This window comes from Styela clava, chromosome 8, assembly GCF_964204865.1.
Source record: "Styela clava chromosome 8, kaStyClav1.hap1.2, whole genome shotgun sequence".
Taxonomy (NCBI): domain Eukaryota; kingdom Metazoa; phylum Chordata; class Ascidiacea; order Stolidobranchia; family Styelidae; genus Styela; species Styela clava.
Genome location: NC_135257.1, coordinates 15,718,849 through 15,741,499, shown reverse-complemented (window position 1 = coordinate 15,741,499; position 22,651 = coordinate 15,718,849). Strand labels below are relative to the sequence as shown.

Here is a 22,651-nt window from a genome sequence, read left to right as displayed (position 1 = left end):
TAGTCTACAAATAAAGGAATACATTTAACATATATTAATTAACCCTTCTGGCTGTCTGAGCTAAATACCATTGAATTTATTACGGTATGCCTGTAGGCTATGGTGATATCTGGATATGTCTGTATGTAAGCATCTCGTCCAAGTCAAGTTTATTTTTTCCATCCAGTGAATAAATATAAATAAGAAAAATTGAACACAGAAAAAACGAGGAAAAGAAATGAAAATTACAGTTTTACTGGGGAAGGAAAGTCGCGAGGAACCGAAGCTGGTTATCAAGCAGCGACACACAAGGTTTAAATATCTAATTTACTGTCTTACATCGCTTAATATGGATAGTTAGTTTCTTGAGATTGCATTAAGACTAAACCAACTGCTGGAAGGGGAATTTCCTATTCTGCCATTTCAGTAGAATTTATTATAGCTAGGGCTGTTCCGACATTTATAAATATATATATATATATAGTCTACACTCATTTCAGTCAGTATTAAAAAAAAAATTTCATGCAATCCTCCCCTACAGCCCCTAACCAATGTCAGTAGACTGATCCACAATTGACAATACACAGAATCAAATACTTAATCCAGTAATACCAGTACAATATATAGAACTGTTTAAACTGCAGATCTTTGTGTCAAACTAAAACTAGGCTAAGGCCAAATAAATTATTCTCATTATCCACCCACTCAGCCTATTAAATATCCCAAGCTGACCCTGCGACTATTGAGAAATACTGAAATATAAAACGACAATACTAAAAACGGACAACCTTTACAGAACAACTCTCTATGATGACACCATGCGACTACGGTGGCCACAACGAAACAGCAGACTCCAATCACAGATGTTGCTTTTTTTTTGCCAAATAAATTCCGATACCAAAACGGAATTTTTGTATCGAGAATTTAGAAGCCAAATGTTACATTTTGAATATGTATTTTTTTTCGTCAAGTGGAATATCGAGTTCGGAATACAATTGCATTATTTGAATTTCGTTTAGGTGGAGAAAAATAAGTAGACAATACCCATACACAGATTACATCATATTTCACATATTCTATATCAGCAATTCATCGTAGTTACAATGCAGATGATCGATGTCCCAAATGTCATCATGGTGAAAATAAATAGGTATATTTTATATTAGCATGGAATAACAAAATTTATAAAGATTAGACGGAAAATATGAATAACTATCATGCCAATAGGATTTTCCTATTTCCTGTCTATGTAAAACGTATTATTCATATCTAATATTCAACAGAATTTAGCAAAAACCCAACTAATAATATCCTATAAAAAACATGCAACATTAAACATTTCACATGTATTTAATTAAATTGAAAAAAAATTTCAACTCATTATGGAATTTGTTAGGATGTCATCCACTATTTCATCAATAAGAAAATTTTGTCTGTCAAAATTCGACATTAATTTTCCCATCCCATCATAGATTTTACATAACAACCCATCTAGCTACGGAGCTATCCGCGACAATACTGTTTATGTATTTGTACAGTGTACATAAGCTGCTAATACGGTTATGTACGCTATATGATATGGTAATTTATTTTGTACTATGCAATAATACAAAAAAAAAATTACAAACAAACTCACAGAACAAAAATTTAGAAAAACTGTCAAAACTTCAAATGAAGGTTAAAACGTGCGACACAAAAGTATCAAGTAAGATGCTATCCTTATGTCCCGAATGAACTACATGTATACTCCGTGGCCCTACTAAAATAAGTATAATTATATTTTTGATTTGTCCAGCAAAAAAATCATACACAAAACACATACAATGAACAACAATTCGTTGAACAATAAAAGTTATGCTAATTTTTTTTAAATACAATTTACAATGCTTGGCAACACATTTTTACAGGAACGGATTATCGTTGAAACATACGCATTTAGTCAACACCATTTACGTATTTGTTAATTTCCATTTTCATAATCACCACAAATTGTATTAAATATAATAAAAGAAAGCAACAGTTTAATTTAACTGTGATTTTACAGTCTTTCTAAAATCAGCTGTGTCAATGCTACATACGTCACAGTGAATGAAACACATGATCGGTTGTGGCGGGATGAACTCACTCAATAGTTACTTTATAGAGAATGGAGCCCGCGCCTCGACTTGATATTCTTGACATTTTCGTGGCGTTAATTTTTTGTCGTGCGCGCATTCGCGAATGACGCGTTCGATACCTTATGTAAGGGATATTACAACTATTCCAATAATAAGTCTGTTAAATTTGTGGCGCCATTGATATCACGACAACAAGGTAACCTGTTTTTGTTCGTTATAGCCTATTCGGATATTTCTGGATTGCAGTATTGTTTTTACGTCTATAGTCCCTGAATTAAAAGTGTTAAATCATGTAACATTTTAAAATTAAGGCTGCTTGGTCGTAAGCACTGGCAATATTTTATAATTATGTACAGCCTTATTATCAATCAATTCAGGCGCGGCGGTGTGGCTCAACGGGCTAAGCGTTAGGAATACGCTCGCCACCGCACCTCTAATTACTCTGCGTGGGCTCGCAGGTTCGAATCCCATGCAGGGATGGTTATGTGCGAGAGGATTGCTGGACTCCTCGCCGTCGTTGGGTGGTTCACGTAACCGCTGGTCGGTTACGGCTTCCTCCACCACCAAGTCCAGGCTTCCGAAAACAAACAATACAGTAAAATTAATCCCATACCCGACTTGGAATGGTAACCGGACGAGAGGCCGTGGTTCGCCATATGGATAAGCCGTCTTATCGGCTTTCCTCTCCCCCGGGATAAATATGTAAATCCTATCCTATCCTATCCAGTAATTATAACATCTGTTTTTGCTGCTCATACAGATATAGCATTAATATGTATGGTTGAATACCGGTAACTGAATAAGTATATAATTTAATTTTGGGATAGTATTGGTTCACAACAGCTTGCCAGTCATGCCATTGTTTGGCAGACATATTTTCAATGGTCCAGTTGAAAATGTGGAATTGGACACTGCAGCAGAAACCTATACAATTCCACATACAGGAGAATTCTTCACATCCAAAGAGTATCCTTTTCAAATTATTCCATTAGCAAAATATTATAATACTGTAATAAACTAAATATTTATGTGTGCACAGAAATGCTATTGAATTTCATAAACAATGACTAAATGAATTATGATTTTCAAGTATTCAATTCAAAAACTTCCAGTTTCGGCAAAATTTATTACAGTAATACTATTATCTGAATTTATCATATCTGAATATTCTGATATTGCTATTTCTGTATTGTAAAATCTTTTGTCAAATGTTTTTATGCAATGAGTAAAATTACTGGAAATAATATGTACATGTGAAAAAGAGGATTTCTAAAGAGCAGCAAGGAATGGGTCTACTTTGTGATCAAACACATTTTTAAGTATTCTTTATTTCACTACGATAGCCTTGCATTATATGCAAATATAGAGCTTCTCGCGTAACATCATCTCTGATAGGTTTGGAATTTCTTTGTGTTCATGAGTATTCAACTTCTTGTTTTGATTGAATTTTCCCTAATTACGTCATAAATTCAGACAATATGATGACAGAGTTCAGTTATATAACAGAAAACTATGGACTTGTCAATGCACAGGACATATCAATCTCACTCATAAAGAGGCTTTAGAATCCGAAAAAAGCACAAGAGAAATGTATTGAATTCATTTATTTTTAGATCAGATTTGGTCTAATGTTTTTGTTCCGTCACAGTTCAACTTCTTTAAGCAAAACGAGATATCGTCACATTTTAAGGTTTCGAGAAAAACGCATTTTGTAATATTCAAATTTGTACAGCTAAGGGAGTACCTGAAATTTAAACTAAAAAATGTACATCTTCGAAACACAGACCAAAAGATGGTCCCAGGTCCTTAATGACAGGAGATGAATGAATTCCATTTCTAAAAAATGTGACACAGGCTACTTTGGTTTTACTGCACCGATTATAACTGTAGAGACAAAAAAACATGTCATATAGACACTGTCCCAGTACCATTTTATAACAGTTAATAAAGTTAGAACCTATTTTTTAACAATTCGCAATACCAATTTAGGCTTATTGGTTGGTTTAATCTTCCTTTTCACTCCCAGGTTGTCAAAGTCATTTTCTGATATCTACGAAGAGGACGTCCTGCGAATAACTCATCATTCATCTGATGTTCTTGATAAAATTGTCAATAAATCTTACAAATTGCTTCGATCTCAATTGTTCGTCAATGAAACAGTTGTATTTGAAGTAAGAAATTGTATTTTCTTTATTAATAAACAAATTAAAAACTCAAAAATCAAAATCGGTCAATCACGAAGGCAACTACTACCAGAGTCGCATCAGACCGTAAGACACCTCGATTAAAAACTCTGTACCTTTTGAATTATCGATCAAAGCATCATACGAAATAACGAAAATAAGCGAATGATTTCATCCTCAATCCATATGGATTCTAATTAGAATGAAACAATGCTGTAATCCACAATTAGTTATACTTACTCTGATACCATTTCTATTTTTGATCAAAAATGCTATGGTACAATTTTTGTTGCCATTTGCCAATCAATAACTAACTGGGCTAGTTATCGATATTTCGACATTTTCTTTCAAATGGATAATAGTGGAAATTCAGGAATTTTTCATTTTTGATATCGGAATATAACAAATGATATCACATAACTCTTTCTGAAAGAATACCGTATTAACACCTGTGAGTGCTAAACTTTGACCTAAGAGGCCTATCACCACATCTTTGAAATCACAATGTTGGAACCACAGGCTATTCAATCTGTAACGTATATTTTTCAGGCCATGGCTGGAAAGAAACATGAGGCAAAAGTGGTCAAAGTATACGAGGATGTTTCAAATACAGCTGGTACTGGTTCACCTTCTAGTGATAAGGAAAACAATTCATCCAAACAGTCTCTCATAACAGATATGTTTAATAAAACAGGTCATGCTTTGTTATTAATAAGGTTAATTTTGTCAAGATTTTGTGACGTTGGTAACATTGGAATTCTACCAAGATATTTATTAGACTTATTGGAAATATGGAATGATATCTTACTTTTTCACTGTTTAATTTTTCTCTTACCAATTTTGTATTATCTTCAGTCAAGTTGATAATTTATAAACCATGTCCTTATGTTTCATGTTTTTCAGTGTCTTCTACAAATTTGATTTGAAAAAATAAATAAATAAATTTTATCTTATCAATCTATCAGACTAATAAGTTCATTTTCAATGCTGCTAAAAGAACCTTGAACTTTTACTTTTTAGTTTTGTGATGCTTTATTTTTGATCACTTTGTTTTATCTTGATTCCAGTTTTTTTAATATTTGCCTGCCAATATAACACTGAATTACATAACATATTGGTAGCTTTTTCTATATGACATATGCTTTCATTCCAATCAAGGATTTGTACAACCTGTCACTGCTGGGTAAGGGACTTCCGTAGTTAGGAAGGACCAGAATTATTCGGTTTGCCGTTGCCTACATTATTCATTACACCCTGCCCAAGGTGAAGTGGTGGACATTTCGAACCCGGCTTTCAACCTGCTGTTACATCATAATTATCCAATTGGCTACTTTGCCCACTGAAAAATGATTTAGCAAATAATCCTCGAGTTGTTAACAATGTGAATGTCATGGCAATTAACTTCTATGCAAATAATGGTAAGACGAATCTATGCCTATATGAGCAAACTTCATTGAGACAATGAAACCACATTTTAGAAGGAATATGGTCTCACCTTGCTTGTCTCTCACAAATCTGTTGTGAAAGCTTGTCTCAGGCAGAATAAGTGTTGGTAAAATTTTAAGATCTTATATCTTTTTTAGAAAAGTCGCCAGACCACAGTCAAAAATTAATGGAATCATCATCGGAAGATTCATCGAGTCAATCTCTAGAAATGAACCGAATGAAATATGATATTTTGTTGACAAACGAAAACAAGGTATACTTATGAATATCCGCATCTTAGCTTAGAGTTGGGATATTATAAGTCGGTCAGCATTTTTCGATTCAAATTTATTGAGATATAGTTTGTTTTCTTTTTCAAATTGCAGCATTTCTCTGCCAATTTAACGCTTGAAACATGTATACGCAGTAATTCAACTATTAGCGTATTTTATTTTAGATTGTTCGTGGAGTTCCAACGAAAACATTACGGAGCATCACCAAACGTCCGACAAGACTTTGTCTCAAACTTTTTATTCGATCTAATGCTATTGGACATGAATACAAAAAACAAAAAATTTGGATCGTTAACAAAGCAATGGTGCGAATCATTTTTTTTAGTTTATGGTGTTCATAATCTTCTACCTATACAAAATATTTGTAATCTCCTGCTCTGAATAAGTCTCTGTACAAACAGCTAGGCAAGAAGTGACTATAGTTTGAAGGGACCCATTCTTCTGGGCTTGGCATTGACTTTCCAATTCAGTATACCTCGAATCCGAGCATTTTAACCAGATAATACCAGAGTCGTTGAAATATGCAACTTGACAGTGGTGCAATTTCCTGCTTGTTGGCCATCTCAAGGGTGGACTATTTAACAAGCTTGTAGTAGTCAAATAATCTGTATGAAACTTCGACTCCCGACTCTGAGAAAATTCAAAATTTCGACTCCCAATTCCAGGCAGTTTGAAAATTCGACTTTATCTCTGACTTTGACATGCCAAACTTGACTCGCCGTTTTAACCGGAAGATTCTATAAATTCGATATTATCCATCCATATCCATTTTAAAAATAAAGGTCGAAAAGTACAATCTCAGTGGAAGATTAACTGCGGAAGAAGAAAAGAAGTTCATAAATGCAACAACATATTCTGTTGAATCTTGTGATTCAATTGACTATCAACACCAACCACTTACAAATGGCGTTTCTCATACGGAATCATCTTCCGATGAAAAACCAACCATGCACCATAAAAATTTAAATTCACCAGAAAACAGTGGAGATAATCCGAATTCATCGAGTCGAATTGTTAAAGTGGCCCCAATTTTTAAAGTTAAATTTCGGGATTCTCCTCATATAGTAAAAACAAATGGATTGGAATATATTTCATCAACTCCACCTAAATCTGAGAGTAAAAAACAAAGTACACATAAAGAAAAAGGAGGGAGTAAGCGAAAACAAAAAGATAGCGAAAAGACTACAACAAAAAAGATTAAAAAATCATCTTCAAAAGATATTGACATGTCAGATGAAGACGATGATAAGCCTTTATCCTTGTTGAAAGCGGCAACAGCGAGCAAAGCATCGTCTCGTAAAAATACAAGTCCAAAAAAGAAAAGACAAGCAACTTTACTTGAACTTACTAGGAAAAAAGGTGGCACAATGTTGATGACGTCAAAGAAATCGCATGCACTCGGAAGCTCTCCTGCCAAAAAGCGAGCTCCGAGACAACCTCCCATTGTTTACATGTTGCTGCGACTAAAGAGAGCGAAGACATCTCCATTAGCCAAATACAGAAAACTTGTAATCAAGTAGGTTAATTTTTAAATATATTCCCCGCTATTTGTACTACTAAGTAAGAATATTCGTATCTAAATTCAATCATGTATGCAGGGAGGGCCATATTTGATAATTTAGTATTACGGACATATTCTAAAATTGATATTTTTCAATATGGTTGGCTCAATTAGTTCAAGCATAACGAAGGAGGATTTTTTCAAATAAAAAGATTTATATTATTGTGAAAATTTGATTTATTTTAAACGTCTCTGTATTCGTCTACTTGTAAACAAGCAAATTATTTATTTTACTGTTTATATCTATAGTGCCGCGAAAATGCTAACGGAGAAGCAGAGACAGAATCTTCCTGAACTCGTCAAGCAAGATATTTTATCGAAATGGGAAATGTTGGAATGGAAAAAGAAGTGGGACAGCATGACGATTGAAGAAAGAAAACAATTTCGAGCAGCTGAGAGAGAGGAAAAGAATAAAAAATTTGAAGATATGGATATTGTTGAAAAAGGAAAAGCTGAGTAAGAAATCATTTTTATGTACTCCCATAGTGTGTCGTGTGTACCAAGTTAGGGAAGTCCACAATTTCATTCCGATTTTCTATATTTTAGTTCAAGGGCTGTCTGTGTTAGCCAAGTGAATATACATACCCTCTACCCGTAGGCTTCCGTCCCTTTACACAACTTGATGTAAAGTAGGCAAACAAAATTAGTTACCTCCATATTGGTGTGCATACGTCTGGAGGCTGGAGCGCCCATCTTTATACAACTGTTATTTCCTCCTTTTGCTTCAAACAAGGCCAAGTACAAGTAAACACTGATATCTAGCAATATGCGAAGAGATATGATTATTAGGACCGGAATCTTGCCGATTCAGCATTGCCTACCCAATTAATTACACCCTGGGTGAGACAATGAGCGTGGGATTTTAACCCAAGATGTGTAACAGGTGATTCCAACACAATTATTAAGTCTAACGCTTCAACTGCTGGGCGATCTTGCCAATTGGAATAATTGATATTTAAACTTGAGGTCTTTTAGTTGCAGACTTTAGGAGTCGAACACATAATATAATGCTCTAACTTTGAAATTATTGATAATTATAGAAATCAAATTACCATTTTCTGATATTATCCAGTTTTTTAAACTTTATCCTTTTTCCAGGCCGCTACCAATGTTTGAACCTGCCGTGATACCAGGAAATTTACCCAACACCATGTTTGGGGATATTGCATTGGTGACAGAGTTTCTTAATTCCTACAAATCAATTCTTTTTGCTTCTTCTCGAGAAGTCAAACTATCAAATCATTGGGCCTTAGCAGAAGCTCTATCTGCTGGAAAGAAAGGGTAAGGATGAGAAGTTGTGAATGATTATTACTTTTTGTATGTGTCTCATATTCACGTCTTTCGTTCCGAACATGGGCGATGAATAAGGAGTGTAATCTTGGCCAGGGATGTATCCTTTAAGGGTCCAAAAAGCATTTAAGGCAAGCTATGGAAAATTGCTGTGTATGATACAGAAAAATGCTTTTTTTATTCATGCTTTCCTTGGCAATTAGAAATTTCAGAACCGCTACTTTGAAAATTCCTGGCTACGCCCGTAAAATTGAGTAAGGTGATCGACATGATCGAGATTTGAACCTAAGATTTTTAACCTACAATGTTAGGTCTAATGCTTTATCCAGAGAGAGAGAGATCCTTTAAAAGAGGGTCATGGGTCATGCAAATTTGTGAACCACAGTTAGAGCAAAATTTTGAACAATTTGACTGATCTTAAATTAAAAATCAACTATCTACTGTTTGTTATTCAGATACGACTCGATCAGCCACATCATGATACACATTCTTTATGTATTACTGTCAGATGATATTGCTAGAGATTACAAGGAACTTGATTTCAATATCAACAAGGTACGAGGTTTTCACATAAATGGAATTTTATAAGAGAAAAATAAAATTGTTTAAACATATTATGATAATTGATGAAAAGCTTTTGGGTTCATAGCATAAAACCTGGTGTATAGTTTGCAGGATTTTTCTTGAAAAGGCTTATCTGGATTTCTTAAAAATAATTTTGGGTGTTTCTCCATACCAGGTTCCCATCACTGCAGAAGTATGTTCAGAACTTGCCAGAATATGTTTACGGCAACTTGACGATGATTTAGAAGAAGGTAATGAAGTTGAAGATGACTCAGCTAAAATTACTGGCACTGGAATCAGTGAAGAGGTGATTGTTGTTTTGTCAGTGAAATGTTTTTATTGGACACGAAGTGCATATAGAGACTGTTTGGTTATATTTTTGTTGGGTTTTTGGAAACATCGTCTCTTTTCACAACTTACCAAACAGTTTCAAATTCTCACTACCAGAGAAGAAAGACGATAAATGAAAGATTCTGGCAATTCAAAAATCTGATTGCTCCTAATCTAGCGGTGACTGCTTGCATAAAGCCTTATTTGGAGTGTAAAGCTTATAAAATGTTGTTCTGAAATCAGGGCTTGATATTTCAAACAAAACTTCACTCTTTTTTTTTAAATTCATGGGCACACCTTTATATGACATTTAGTACAATTCTTGTAACACTTTGAGGGAATATTGATAATATTGCAGTGACTATATCAATTGCATGACCTACTTTTGTGTTCATGTCCATATATTGATCATTACTCTTGTTTTTATATAAATTTACATCAACTTTTACATCTCGTAGGTATTTTCAAGATTGCTCGAAAATGAAATGTATGAACTTGAACCATCTGATCAGCTTGAAGTTCTATGTGCTCTCACTTATCGATTTTTGAATACATACACCGCTCAAAATTACAGAGATGAAGCTAAGGACAAACTTCGCAATGCTTGGAAAAAATTAAACAAAATGAGATGCGAAAACAAACAATTGAGAAAAGAGAAAAAGAAACAGAAAATGGAGGAAGAGGTTTGTGTTTAGCCACATTTTTTTATTTAGGTTTCTATTAAAACGTACGAGTGTTCTATGAATTTTACATGGTTTGATTGTTGTAATGCAGTTGTTCCCAACCTTTTTTGCGAACCAAATTTTTTTTAAATAAATTTTGTAAAATCTCGCGACCCAAGGACATGTGCAAATACTAAACCGTATGTGGTACTTTTATGGTCGCAAACTTAATGACTAATATAAAAAAATAAATTTTGCGTAAAGTTTACTTACCACTTCAGTACCAAATATAAAATAAACAAAAAAATTTACTAGAAAAAAAAAATTAGTAATTAGGTTTTTGTTGAAATAATAAGCGCCCCAAGAAAATTGGCAGGCAGCCCAGTTTTGGGTCGCGACCATAGGTCGGGAAACACTGTTGTGAGGTTGCAGTTTCGATATATCAGACTTATGTCTGAAAGGATTTGTGTCCGCAAATATCTGACAAAGAATGTATTGAAATTTTTTGGGCTACGTTAGATATTTCGATGATCTTGGTTATTTCAAAAACGGCATTCTCATTTTCTACTTGTCTGATTGTCTGGGAGAGACATGTCTGCATGTTTTATTTACAGTCTAACAACAAGTTTCATGATTTTAGCCAAAGACTTTAGTTCTGATTTTGTTACTTATCGATTCTAATCGGTAAGTATGTTGATAGGTATTTGTCTGTCTGTCTGTTAGATGCACGCGATATCTCACGAAAACGAGATTGAATCTGCTCCAGATTTTTCATGTGCATTCATCATATCTCGGACCAGAAGCCTATTAATTTTGGGCGAATTATGTCGTATGATTAGCAAGTTATTAATTAATTAGTGATGGGCCACAAGGTGTCACTATGGAGTAAGAGCACTGTTTTGGGGATCCCCTAACTTTCGTTCGATAAGTGTTCGGTCTCTGATCGATATTCTCGTTTAAAGCTTTAATGAATTTTCATTTCTATAATGAAGGTTCACTATTCAGGCAACGCAGAAAATTTCCAAATACATTATTGATATACAGCACTAACATATATTTTCAGAGCTCACGTACAGATGCTGTAACTCCAGAGAAGGTAACACTTGAATCGGAAAATAGTAAAAGCGGAAATAGTCAAGATTTGATTAGCAGGTTGGATGACATTCAAAATCTCTATTAACTAATTTCCTGATATTCATCAAAATGGTTCGGTTACACCCAGTGTGTAATAAATTGGGTAGATTCTGGTTATTTCAAAAATAATAGATCTGCACATAGTTAAAAAGTACAGGGTCTTGTTTGGGATGAAGCTCTTGCATACGCTTTGGGTACTCCCGTAGTACCAAGTTTCTGATTTTCCTTATTTTAGTTCTATTACGAGTGGGGACTGTCTTTGTTAGCCAAGTGAATACACCCCCGGCCCATAGGTTTCAGTCCCTTTACACAACTTGATGTGAAATAGGCGAACAAAATTAGTTACCTCCATATCGGTACACATACTTCTGGAGCGTCATGTTTTGTATTTAAATAATTCTATTCCTTCAGGGTGAAGCGAAGAAGGATAGAGGCTGCAGAAAGGAGAGAACAAGAAGAAAAGGAGAGAATTAAATGGGAAGAAGAAAGACAAAGATTATTTGAAGAACAAGAAAAAGAAGCAGAACATAACAAGGTGCACAAACAACTTCGTGATGCTGAAATTGCGGCCACAAAATCATCTCGTCTTGATCCTCTCGGAACAGATAGGAATCATAACAGGTGAAGTATATTTGCTTAGTTATTATACATATAGTGGCAATATATACTTGTCACACATTTGTGTCTTAGGTAAGCAAGGTCTTGCACATGTTTTTCCCATCTTGAGTATAATGTTTATTTATTATGGAGATGTTGTTACATATGCATCCCCTTATAAAAGGTCTTGGGTTCAGAACCTGTGCTCTTTCAGCCAGTGCTGGGCAGAAATCCTCAAACAATGAATCGACTTTATGACTGGTTAAAGTCATTCTCTAGGTCAGTTTGAGATTTTAATGAATGTAAATCTAACTCGAGTTGAGTAATCTTATTCAGGTCCTGATTAAATTAGGTAGTGAATACGCAGACGAGAAAATTTCATTTTCTTCGAACATAAAAGGCTGCTTATCAATAGACTTACCTTACTTGAGTAAAGTGCCCATGAAAATAAACTTCCTAATATTTTAATATTAGCAGATAAAATTTTAATAATTACTTATCAACGTTGATAGGTATTTGTCTGTTTGTTTGTCTGTTAGATGCATGCGATATGTCACGAAAGCGAGATTGAATCTGCTCCAGATTGCATGTGCATTCATCATATGTCGTACCAGAAGCCTATTGATTTTGGATGAATTATGTCGTATAATTAGCGAGTTATTAATTAATAAGTGATGGGACACAAGGTGTCACTATGGAGTAAGAGCGCTGTTTTGGGGAATCCCCTAACTTTCGATCGATAAGCCTCGGTCACTGACCGATATTCTCGATTCTTATTTTGTTGATCATTTTTTTCTTCAGATACTGGTTGTTTTCTGACAATACTCCAGGCTTGTATGTTGAGAAAGGATGGATTCAAGATTACATCCACTATTGCACAAGTGAGTTATGCGTAATCGACCCTAATTTTATTGATTAACAGTGGCTGAGCACCTTCTGAGAAAATGCTAGTTTCCGGAAATACAATAAATATACAGTTCACAATTGTATATTAAATCATTTAGAATTTGCAAATATAAAAAGATTCATATGATGAACGATGATTTGATTGGCTCTCCAGCTTTTAGAAATTAGGCCATGCTATGAGATTCTAGTTTTCAAAAATTATACTATTTACTTCCCGAATAATAAAATCTATTTCTGTGATTTCTAGAAGCGAAAGATATAAAAGATGATGAAATGGACATTACAAATGATTCAGGTATATTTTTATGGTATATTATAGAGACAGACACAAGTAATGCTCAGTGCATTTGAATTTATGACATTTGAAATAATTTCATTCTCAAATATTCGTACTAAGTATTCCAATTTCTGCTTTTGATTTGAGATCAGATTCATATGCAATCTCTCATGTCATATTTCATGAATTTTATAATCTACATTTTTTTTGCAGGACCTAGTGAAACATCTATTCCTCATGTTGGTCAAAACCTTTGGTTTGTCGTGGATACCAAAGAAAAACTCGATGAGCTGATTAAAAGTCTTTGTTCAGAGGGAATTCGAGAACATCAGCTGAAGAAATCATTGGAGAAGAAATATAACCATATTATTAGGTGGAGATGTATAGCGTTTTGTAATATAAATGAAATAGAGTTTTTTATACACTGTTTCTATATTTTCACTTTTAATACGGCTGTGTACGAGCAGGTGCAGAGCAACGGAATGTTTCAGGTTTGCCAACATAGTAGGTCCAACAATTTAACCACTTGACCATTTTAACGTTATTTTTATTCAGCTCGCCACCCTTGGTTGACTGACTGTATTCATGTGAGCATCACAAGATTTCAAAAATTCTGACATTCAAGATTCCTTTTCATATGATGTTGACTAAAATCATGTTCTGTCGTCGTATAATTTTTATCTGGAAAAGTATATGACTGTAATTAATTATTCACATGGACGTAGCCCTGTTGTTGCCGTTGACTGATCTATCAACTTAATTTTTATACTCAGATCTATCGCAAAATACGAAGAAAACTTACCCAAACCACCAGTTGTGGAAGAAAAAGAAATAACACCAACTGTAGTCACCAGAAAATCGTTAACTGTCAAAGATGCAGAAGAAGATTGTAAAAAGTCTCTACAAAAGCGTTTGAACACAATAATCAATGATTTAACTAGAGGAGGATTATCTAATATTGAGGTAACAATATAACGTTGGTATTAAAATATAATTTTTTTGGCTTCAAGTATGAAAGTTCGGCCAGAAAAACCCGAAATCAAATAGGTATTAAACAAGTAACTAATACATTTAATTTTATTGACGTCAAAGTGTATGCATTCGTTTTGAATTTTGTTTATTCTCAAATTTTCTCAATTTTCAACTGTTCAGGAGGAATCAGACATATTCATTGCTCGTGTTGAAAGTGCTCAAGATATATCTGAATTCAGTACATTGATGATTGATATTTTCAATGCTATTGACATGAGGTTTGTTTGTAACACGTTCTGTTTTTAAAAAAATTTTACTGCAAAAATGTAAATTATAAATGTATTATGTATATATTATATTAAAATTAAATGGTACACAGGGCTACCCAAAACCAATGATTTTACTATTCTGAATACATTCTGATAAGATATTTTCAAATAAGTAATATTGAATTTGAATACATTCTAAATTGGTGGCAAGTTCACATGAAAAATTACATAAATCAGTATTATGATCATGTTGATCATATCTGAAATTGACGTACCGGTGAATATAAAGGTCATTGTGTTTTCTCTATGTTGTTTGTTACCAGTTGAGATATTGTAGGTCACTTGTCTGACTGCTCAAAATGCCTATGTTTTCAATAACAATGTTCTAAATTTTTCCTATATTGAATATAATAAATTTGAATATTCGATTTCTTTTGGATATCTTTGAATTGGTACATTTAAGGGTCCTCCTTGTCCTTTGTATGAAATGCTGTTGCAGGAACAAGTTGACATTCTAATCTCGAATATCACTGTCTGTTGGACAATATAACAACTTGAATTTCTTTATATATATATATATATATTTCGTGAAGTCAAAAATAGTTTTTTCACCAAAATCTTCGATTGAACTTTGTTGGCCTTTTTGATTTACTGTAAAATTTGACTGTTTTTGCTACTTAATAGTTTTGTTTCTGTTATTCTCATTTTAAATGTGCTTTATATAAAGTTTAACAATAGTTTAGAAATGAATGTTACAGGGAAGGTCAAAATCGAATAATATACTATTCCGAATACATTTTGTAATAAATATTTCAAATATGAAATATCAAGTATATTTATATCAGTGATTTGATTTGTTTTGTTTTGTGCAGTTTAAGAATTTAAATAAATACATTTTTTTTGGCAATATTGTGAGACTTCCAAGTCTTCAATATCTCAAAATAAAATTTCAAATGAAACTATTTCTGATTGTTCCTAAAATCAAGAATTTAAAATATCAAATGTAATTAGTAATTTTGAATCGGTTCGAATATTTGATTTGTATTGGACATCTTTGAGAAATTGGACATTTTTACTCTCATCCCTATAAGATAATATCTTCATGATATCAATTTTAATTTTTTTTCAGGTATTTCCGTGAATATATGAGCGGTATCACAACCAAGAAAAATCAGTCAAGAGAAGAATTATTGCCTTATGAAGAAAAAGAAAAATTTGAAAATCCAAAAAAAATTGTAAGTGAGAAAATTTTATAATAATGTCGAATTTAGGCAAATTAACTTCAATTGGATTTCGAATTTTACATTGAATATTAGAATTTAAAATGAATTGTTTGAATAAACAAATTTTTTATACTTTCATTGTGCAATTGTGCAAAAATTATGATCAACTATTAATGTCAGTTTATTGATGACTTCTGCTCCAAGCAAGGCCTTGTATATGGATCCACATTCGAATCTCATCTTCGCTACCTCACCTTTGTTTGTAGCGATGGGCGCGAAAAACTGTTGTATAAGTAATACAAAATCAACTTCGTTTTTAGGCAAAAGCAGATTTACGAAGGGAAAAATGGATGAAAGCGGTTCAAGGGGCTTCCCAATATTCCAGATTATCTTTTCTTTTGACCATTCTACATTCCAGTGTGATGTGGGAAATGTACAAATATGTCAGACCGTAAGATTTTTTTCACAGTTTGTAACATAGAACCATGAGTTCGTTTATTTCGTTTACTTTTCATATTCTTTACTCGATAATTCTTATAATTTATAGAAAATCATCAAGATCATCTTCTCGCATAAAAAATTATGCGGAAATGGTTCAAGAATCTCAAGAAGAAGAAGAGGATGAGGAGGAAGATGAAGAAGAAGAGGAGGAAGAAGGTTGCAAAGCTTTTTCCCATTCCTAAACAAACAGTCTATCAAGCAGGATTTTACGGGGGATAGACTCTAAAATCCAAGCCATTTAAAATCAACTTTCATTTTCAACTCACCACAAATACTTGCCTTATGATATGATATTTATTAGTTTCTTTCAAGATTTTGAGTTCCATCATAAGAATTCTGAAATTCTAACTTCGACAACAAATTCTAAATTTGGCTCAAACTCAATTCATGTCAAAAACAATATGACAAATGCAGACGCCTTATACAGAGTCAGAATTATAACATTATACGTTTTTCGTTTGGCATAGGCCTGAATATAGTAGACATTGATTGCAAGTAAATTTTTTACGAAACAAATACTCTTGATAGTTATTTCTTAAATTTTCTATTTTGTTTGGCTTGTTATTATTGAATTTGAATTTCACACTCGTATTCATAATCACTTTTACAGTAATCAAGAGCAGCAGTAGATCAAGAAGATATTTGAAACGAAACAAGACAGAAGACTCAAGTGAAGATGAAGGTAATATCATTTAGATATTAGATTTCATAATGGCAATCGGTGACTTGTACTGTTCTTCAACATTGGTATTTATTTGGTCTGGTAGAAGTGTGGCTACTGCAAATTCTAGTTTTCTAATTGTCGCTCCAGAAGTGTGTGTACCAATACAGAGGTAACTAATTATGTTCGCCTACTTTTCATCAAGTTATGTAAAGGGATGAAAGCCTATGGGCAGGGGGTATATTCACTTGGCTAACACAAACAGTCCCCGAACTCGTAATAGAGCTAAAATAAGGAAACTCTGAATAAAATTATGGCCTAACCTCAACCTGGTACACACACTACGGAAATACCCTCTAATTTTTAATTTAAGGCTTGCGAATGATATATACTATTGGATTGAAATTGTTTTTTATTCTGAATCCAGGAAAAATGAAAATATTTGTTTGAGATTGCTTGTCAAATACAGGTTATATTTATTAATTATTTTCGAGTCTGATGGTTTGTAACAATGTCATTGGTTATCAATTGTTGATTTATAACAAAAATAATTTTATATATTGAATTACTCACAAATGAAATAGTGTTTTCAGAAATCATTATGTGACTTATATATGGATGAATGAAATCCCCTTCATTTTAGGAACGGGAACTCGTAGATCCAAAAGAAATATCGGTAAACGTAAGAGAAGTCAAGACTCGAGTGAAGAAGCGGAAGAAGAAGAAACAGGTTAGCTTCAAAATCACATTTCAACCACTTTGAAAATGAATATAGTAATGTAATTTTTCATGACATATATTTTTATGTAAAAATTTGTGCTGGTAGATGTCTTTTCAAGTATAGCTTGTTTATTTCCATAGTAAATGTTCAATCGCGAAGTTTCGTGTGTCTTAGCTTTGTTAATTCAACAAAAACCCTGAATTCCCATCTTTTTTAGTTTTGGACTAATTTTCAAGGGTGCTGGAGTAACGTCTTGTTATGGTTTGAATTTTTTTCTTTTATTATCATAATTGTTTATTTTAAAGTTGTCGCTACTCGACGCTCAAGAAGAAAAGTACAGCGTAAAAAGATTGAGGAATCGAGTGATGATGATGATGAGGAAGAAGAAGAGGAGGATTCTGAATCTCAAGAAGAGGAGAATGATGAAGAAGAGGAGAGTGAAGTTGAGGAGGAAGAAGGAAGCTTAGATGAAGCGAGTGAAGGAGAGGAAGATGAAAACGAAGATCTTGAGAAATGTTCAGCAGTGATCAATCGTCTTCTACAATACAAATGCTCTAATTTATTCAAGTAATGAAATTATTTATGTTGGTCAAAGCAATGTCACAAGCTAATGACTGTTGGTGCATTGTGCTTGGCGTTAGGAAAATGCTTGTCATCATGTAGCTAGTCGGTTACGGTTTCCTTCACCTTCCATGTATCTGAAACAAACACTGGTTAATTGCCGGTACCAAACAAGATAGGATTTAGATATTTATCCCAGGGGAGAGGAAAGTTGATAATACAGCTTACGCATATATGGTAATCACGGCCTCATGTCGGGTATGGGATTAGTTAAGCCAGTTATTTGTTTTCAGATGCATGGACTTGATGGTGGACGAAGCCGTCACTGACCAGCAGTTATGTGAACCACCCTCATGGACTGTGTAATATGATTAAGCCGCCTTATGGACTCTAGTTTACCTCAGAATAAATATGAAAATCCTATCCTAGATATATAGAAATCAAACTAATGCTCCCATATTTTTCCTTCAGATATCGAGTAGAAGAAGAAGATGTTCCAGATTATTACGAAATTGTAGAGAATCCAATTAGTATAACAGATATTAAAGACAAAATTGAGAAAGCCAATGGAAGTGCCGAAAGACCGAGTAACTCTCGAACACGAAGCGCGACCCGACCAGTTGTGCCACAAACATATACACCTGACCAACTTCTGGATGACGTCATGCTTTTATTGGATAATGCGGAAATGTATAACGGAAAAGATTCGTTCGTGTGGAAACAAGCCACAAAATTAAGATCTGCTTTTTGCCGCTGTTTTCTTGATAATTTCCGTCATTCCGTAAGATTAACAAAAAGGCTGAAAATATTTGCAAACCCAAATGATAATTAAAAGCAATTTTCAATTTGTAAATCCTAATGTGAAGAACAGTTATTAGTTGATTAGACTAATTGCATTACCGGTATGTTTGATATCAAATATTTGTGTCAATATAATATCGAAGGCGACATAAAGCCGAGTAACGTAACAGACAACTCACGCAATTCTCACTCAGTTCATATATTTTGCTCAAATAATCTATCATGTGAAAATAGTTTTTTGGTTTACTCAATTTAATACTGCCTTGGATTTAGGGCTATTTACATCAGAATACATATTCTGAGTCATTTGAAAGATAACCCGATTACTGACTCCAGGTTAGAGAAAATTTTGAGTTCAACGTCAACTCTGAACTCGAAAAATAAAATTTAATAACAAAAAATTTGGAATATGTTAGCCTCTTTTAATTGCTTTCCGGAAATGCTTGAGAAACTTGATGCTTAAGAGTTTTTGTTGGAAAATTTGAATTCGGTTAACACCATTAAAAGTCTGTAATTTTGATTTTGGAGAATTCAAGGTTTTTGGGAGTTCGAAATATGTCACCAACTCCATTGTCAATAAAAAAACATGCCAAAGTCTGACTCCACATCTCTGCTTGGACCACTTTTAAGATTATCATGACCGTATAATTAATTGACTTTCGGTACATTGTTTTCGGGTAACAAAATTTGCCCTAATCATTCTTTTCGCTTAGCATGGGTATCTAAAGTTTGCTAACCTCGTGGGTTCCTGTCAATTCAACTCTCCGCAAATTTCAGTGTTTTTAAATCGTTATATTGTTGGTTGAGCCAGTTTAATAATTTTACAATTAATATCTTTCCAATGTTATTTTACCTTTTTATTTTGTACTTTATACTTAGGATATGACTTACAAGAAGTCTGTGTGATAATAGTCATTTGCTATGAGGAAATAATACCTTTGACAGCCATCGAGTTGCTGATTTTCTCTGCTATATAATTTAGTTATATATACATCAAGCAACTTATAGAGATAAGGGTAGCCAATGGTTCCAAATCGTTTAATAATTTGCATGAAAGTTTACCTCCTCCTTTAATAAACCAGCCCTCTTTAACAAATGGACACAGAAACTGCCTGAGCGACTGCAGTGGTAGCGTGGTTTATAGCTAGATGGTTTTGTTTTACTACAAGGTTCATTTATTCCAAATCTTTCTGTAGAGTCATCAAGTGTCGCCTTGTAATATTGTGATTAAGTACTGCCAATTTTCTCATTTTGATTCAAATATATTAATGCCTTCTGTGATTATTCAGATCTGTTATTCCCACAGTCTGTCCATTTTAGAACTGATTTAGTATACTTAGTACAAAACACGTCCATATCTAATTGATGCGGTATTGTGCGATTCCTATTTTCAGTGATGGTTATCCAATTTATATTGAAGTATGCAAACTACCATTTTGTGTATTACTCAATTTTGTCACACATTTGATCAATTTAATTTTCTTCGGAATACTTTCAACAGCCTGTGGGCACTATTCGCTTAGATTTGATTTATTAAAAGATTTGCATCTCCTGAAAACATTTTTTTTTTGATTTGCATATTGAGATCTATAAGGCTCAAATAGGTAGTGGGATTTCTATTTTTGTTAAACTAGACCTTCAAGTTGGTTGGACCTTGAGTCAATGACTCCAGCCTCTCAGCAATGGTCATAGGTAAAATTATGTCATTAAGTAATGATTTTTTGTGTTGCATTTCTAGTGTGATACGTAGATTGTGTCATTTTCAAAAAATCAATTGTTATATGATGTTCCTACAGATACAATTTTGTACAATGCGAGTTCATTTAAATACACCAATGTAGCACAACTCTTGTAAATGTTCTGCATAGTCTGAGGTGGGTGTCAGCTTCATTCTCAATGATTCCCAACTTTTTCATAGTCCCAGACTTCCAGTAGTTCTTGGCGCTTTGATCATCGTTCATAACTTTGCTGAGAAATCAGTCTCTTTGACCTCTGAGTGAGTGTGCTTGACCTTGTCCAGAGCAATTATTTACTAGAAAAACCAGAGTCGTTCGGTTTGAGATATTTTGCATGCGGCTCAAAGTATATACCGTAAGTATAACTTCATTTCGACTCAATAATCAGTCCAAAGCCGTTAACATATTCCAGTGAATAATTAGAATTAAAAAACTTCAAGGTCCAAGTACAGGTGGAGGTCAACGCGAGCAAAAAGCGCAAGCTTTCGGCGCCACAGCCTTGCAAACGGCAACTTATCGTATATATACAGCAACGGATGGCAATCACTACTTTTGTAACTATAATATAATTTTCTAGGGGTACAAAGTTGGACAACTAAATGAATTTATCGAGGTTTGCACCAGACAGCGTCATCATTAAACCATTTCTTGCTGAAGGTTCCTTTTAGGATCGAATTTCCAAAATTATAATTCGTCTTGATATCGTTGGTACAATCAAAAACTATTATTCCAATTTCACCAGTGAATTCAACGATTCCACTGATGACGCATTGAAAATTATTTGACGAAATTTCGCGCACTTGATAGTTCTTACGTTTATTTTTCTTTCTCTGAACAATTTACCTAACTTATCCACTTTTGACAATTTCGTTCGATTTCTGCAGTCCTTCAGAAGGAAGGTTGTATAATTGAACTGATAACAACAAGATAACCACCACAATTCACAAAAGTGGCTTAGAAAAAATAATAAAATTGCTTGTTATTGCGGGTATTCATTTCGATAAATTCCATCAAAATGTAGCCCATAAAAGAATCGCCCGCTCGAAACAAAATTTTGTGAGTGTTTAAAACGCCGTTGTCGAAATAATAATCAAGCGCATTGGGTTGTTTTTTCGACGCCGTTGAATAATTTTGCCTCAGCCATTTTCAATAAGTTAAATCGGGACCCGCGTCAGTGTTATCGAAACCCTGTCAACCCCACAAAGACTATCAAATTTAGACGCGGTGTGGCGGGCCTTTGTAGTCACGTGGAATGATCAAAGCCACCGCACTCTGGATTCTTTCCACTTTGCCTTTTTCGTCGTCACTCTCGCAAATAATTCGTTCGCACGCTCAAATTACTCGCAGCACATACGTTCCGTTTGTTTTTCGGCAAGCACATAATGGATCGCATGTCCGATCAAAGCATTTTATCATCAAATTGTGTGTTTGTGGTTGCGCAAGTACCTGAGCCGATTTGTGTGTAGTTTAGCCTGTGTGTTTTGCATCATACTTCGGTTTGAGGTTGTTTGATTGGGGCGCTGAAAAATGTGGCAACTGGTTTGTCGGTAAATTGTTATGTATAGTGAACAAAGATACGATTGTGAGTCTATATTTACGACTCGAATAAAGCCATTATTATATATCAATTTGCTTTAGCAGTGTGGTTTTATTAAAGTTATGGCGTGGTTTTTAGTTGTGAAATTCTGAGAAAAGCTACGTATAGTTAGTAATATGACATAAGTGTTGAAGTAGCAATCTTTAATATTACATCTGCGTACATATATTGTAAATATTTAGAGAGATTGTAGTAAACTTAGTCATCATACTGTCATAAAATTCTGTCAGACAGATGAAAACAGTCATCACAATAACAAAACAAGTAATAACAAAATGACTTTCCTCTCAT

General features: G+C 33.8%; 1 protein-coding gene across 1 annotated transcript; it reads left to right on the top strand.

Moving 5' to 3' along the window:
* The first annotated feature begins 2,860 nt into the window (after positions 1–2,860).
* Positions 2,861–20,873, top strand: LOC120345541 (tyrosine-protein kinase BAZ1B-like). Its single transcript, XM_039415027.2, has 26 exons — positions 2,861–3,062; positions 3,570–3,686; positions 4,123–4,267; positions 4,829–4,973; positions 5,863–5,978; positions 6,162–6,302; positions 6,780–7,513; positions 7,808–8,014; positions 8,657–8,839; positions 9,304–9,403; positions 9,588–9,719; positions 10,201–10,425; positions 11,468–11,556; positions 11,950–12,159; positions 12,937–13,016; positions 13,289–13,336; positions 13,532–13,691; positions 14,092–14,281; positions 14,471–14,568; positions 15,689–15,794; positions 16,103–16,233; positions 16,330–16,439; positions 16,894–16,965; positions 17,588–17,674; positions 17,971–18,232; positions 18,698–20,873. Exons 1-26 carry the CDS (start codon positions 2,950–2,952, stop codon positions 19,056–19,058), a joined length of 4,362 nt encoding a protein of 1,453 aa, XP_039270961.2. The 5' UTR covers positions 2,861–2,949; the 3' UTR covers positions 19,059–20,873.
* The last annotated feature ends 1,778 nt before the right edge of the window (positions 20,874–22,651 follow it).

Coding starts and splice junctions, on each gene's coding strand:
- LOC120345541 (XM_039415027.2), top strand. CDS start 2,950: ATGCCATTGTTTGGCAGACATATTTTCAATGGTCCAGTTGAAAATGTG. Junction 3,687..4,122: donor GAAAAAAGCACAAGAGAAAT/GTATTGAATTCA, acceptor TTTCACTCCCAG/GTTGTCAAAGTCATTTTCTG. Junction 14,282..14,470: donor GAGGATTATCTAATATTGAG/GTAACAATATAA, acceptor TCAACTGTTCAG/GAGGAATCAGACATATTCAT.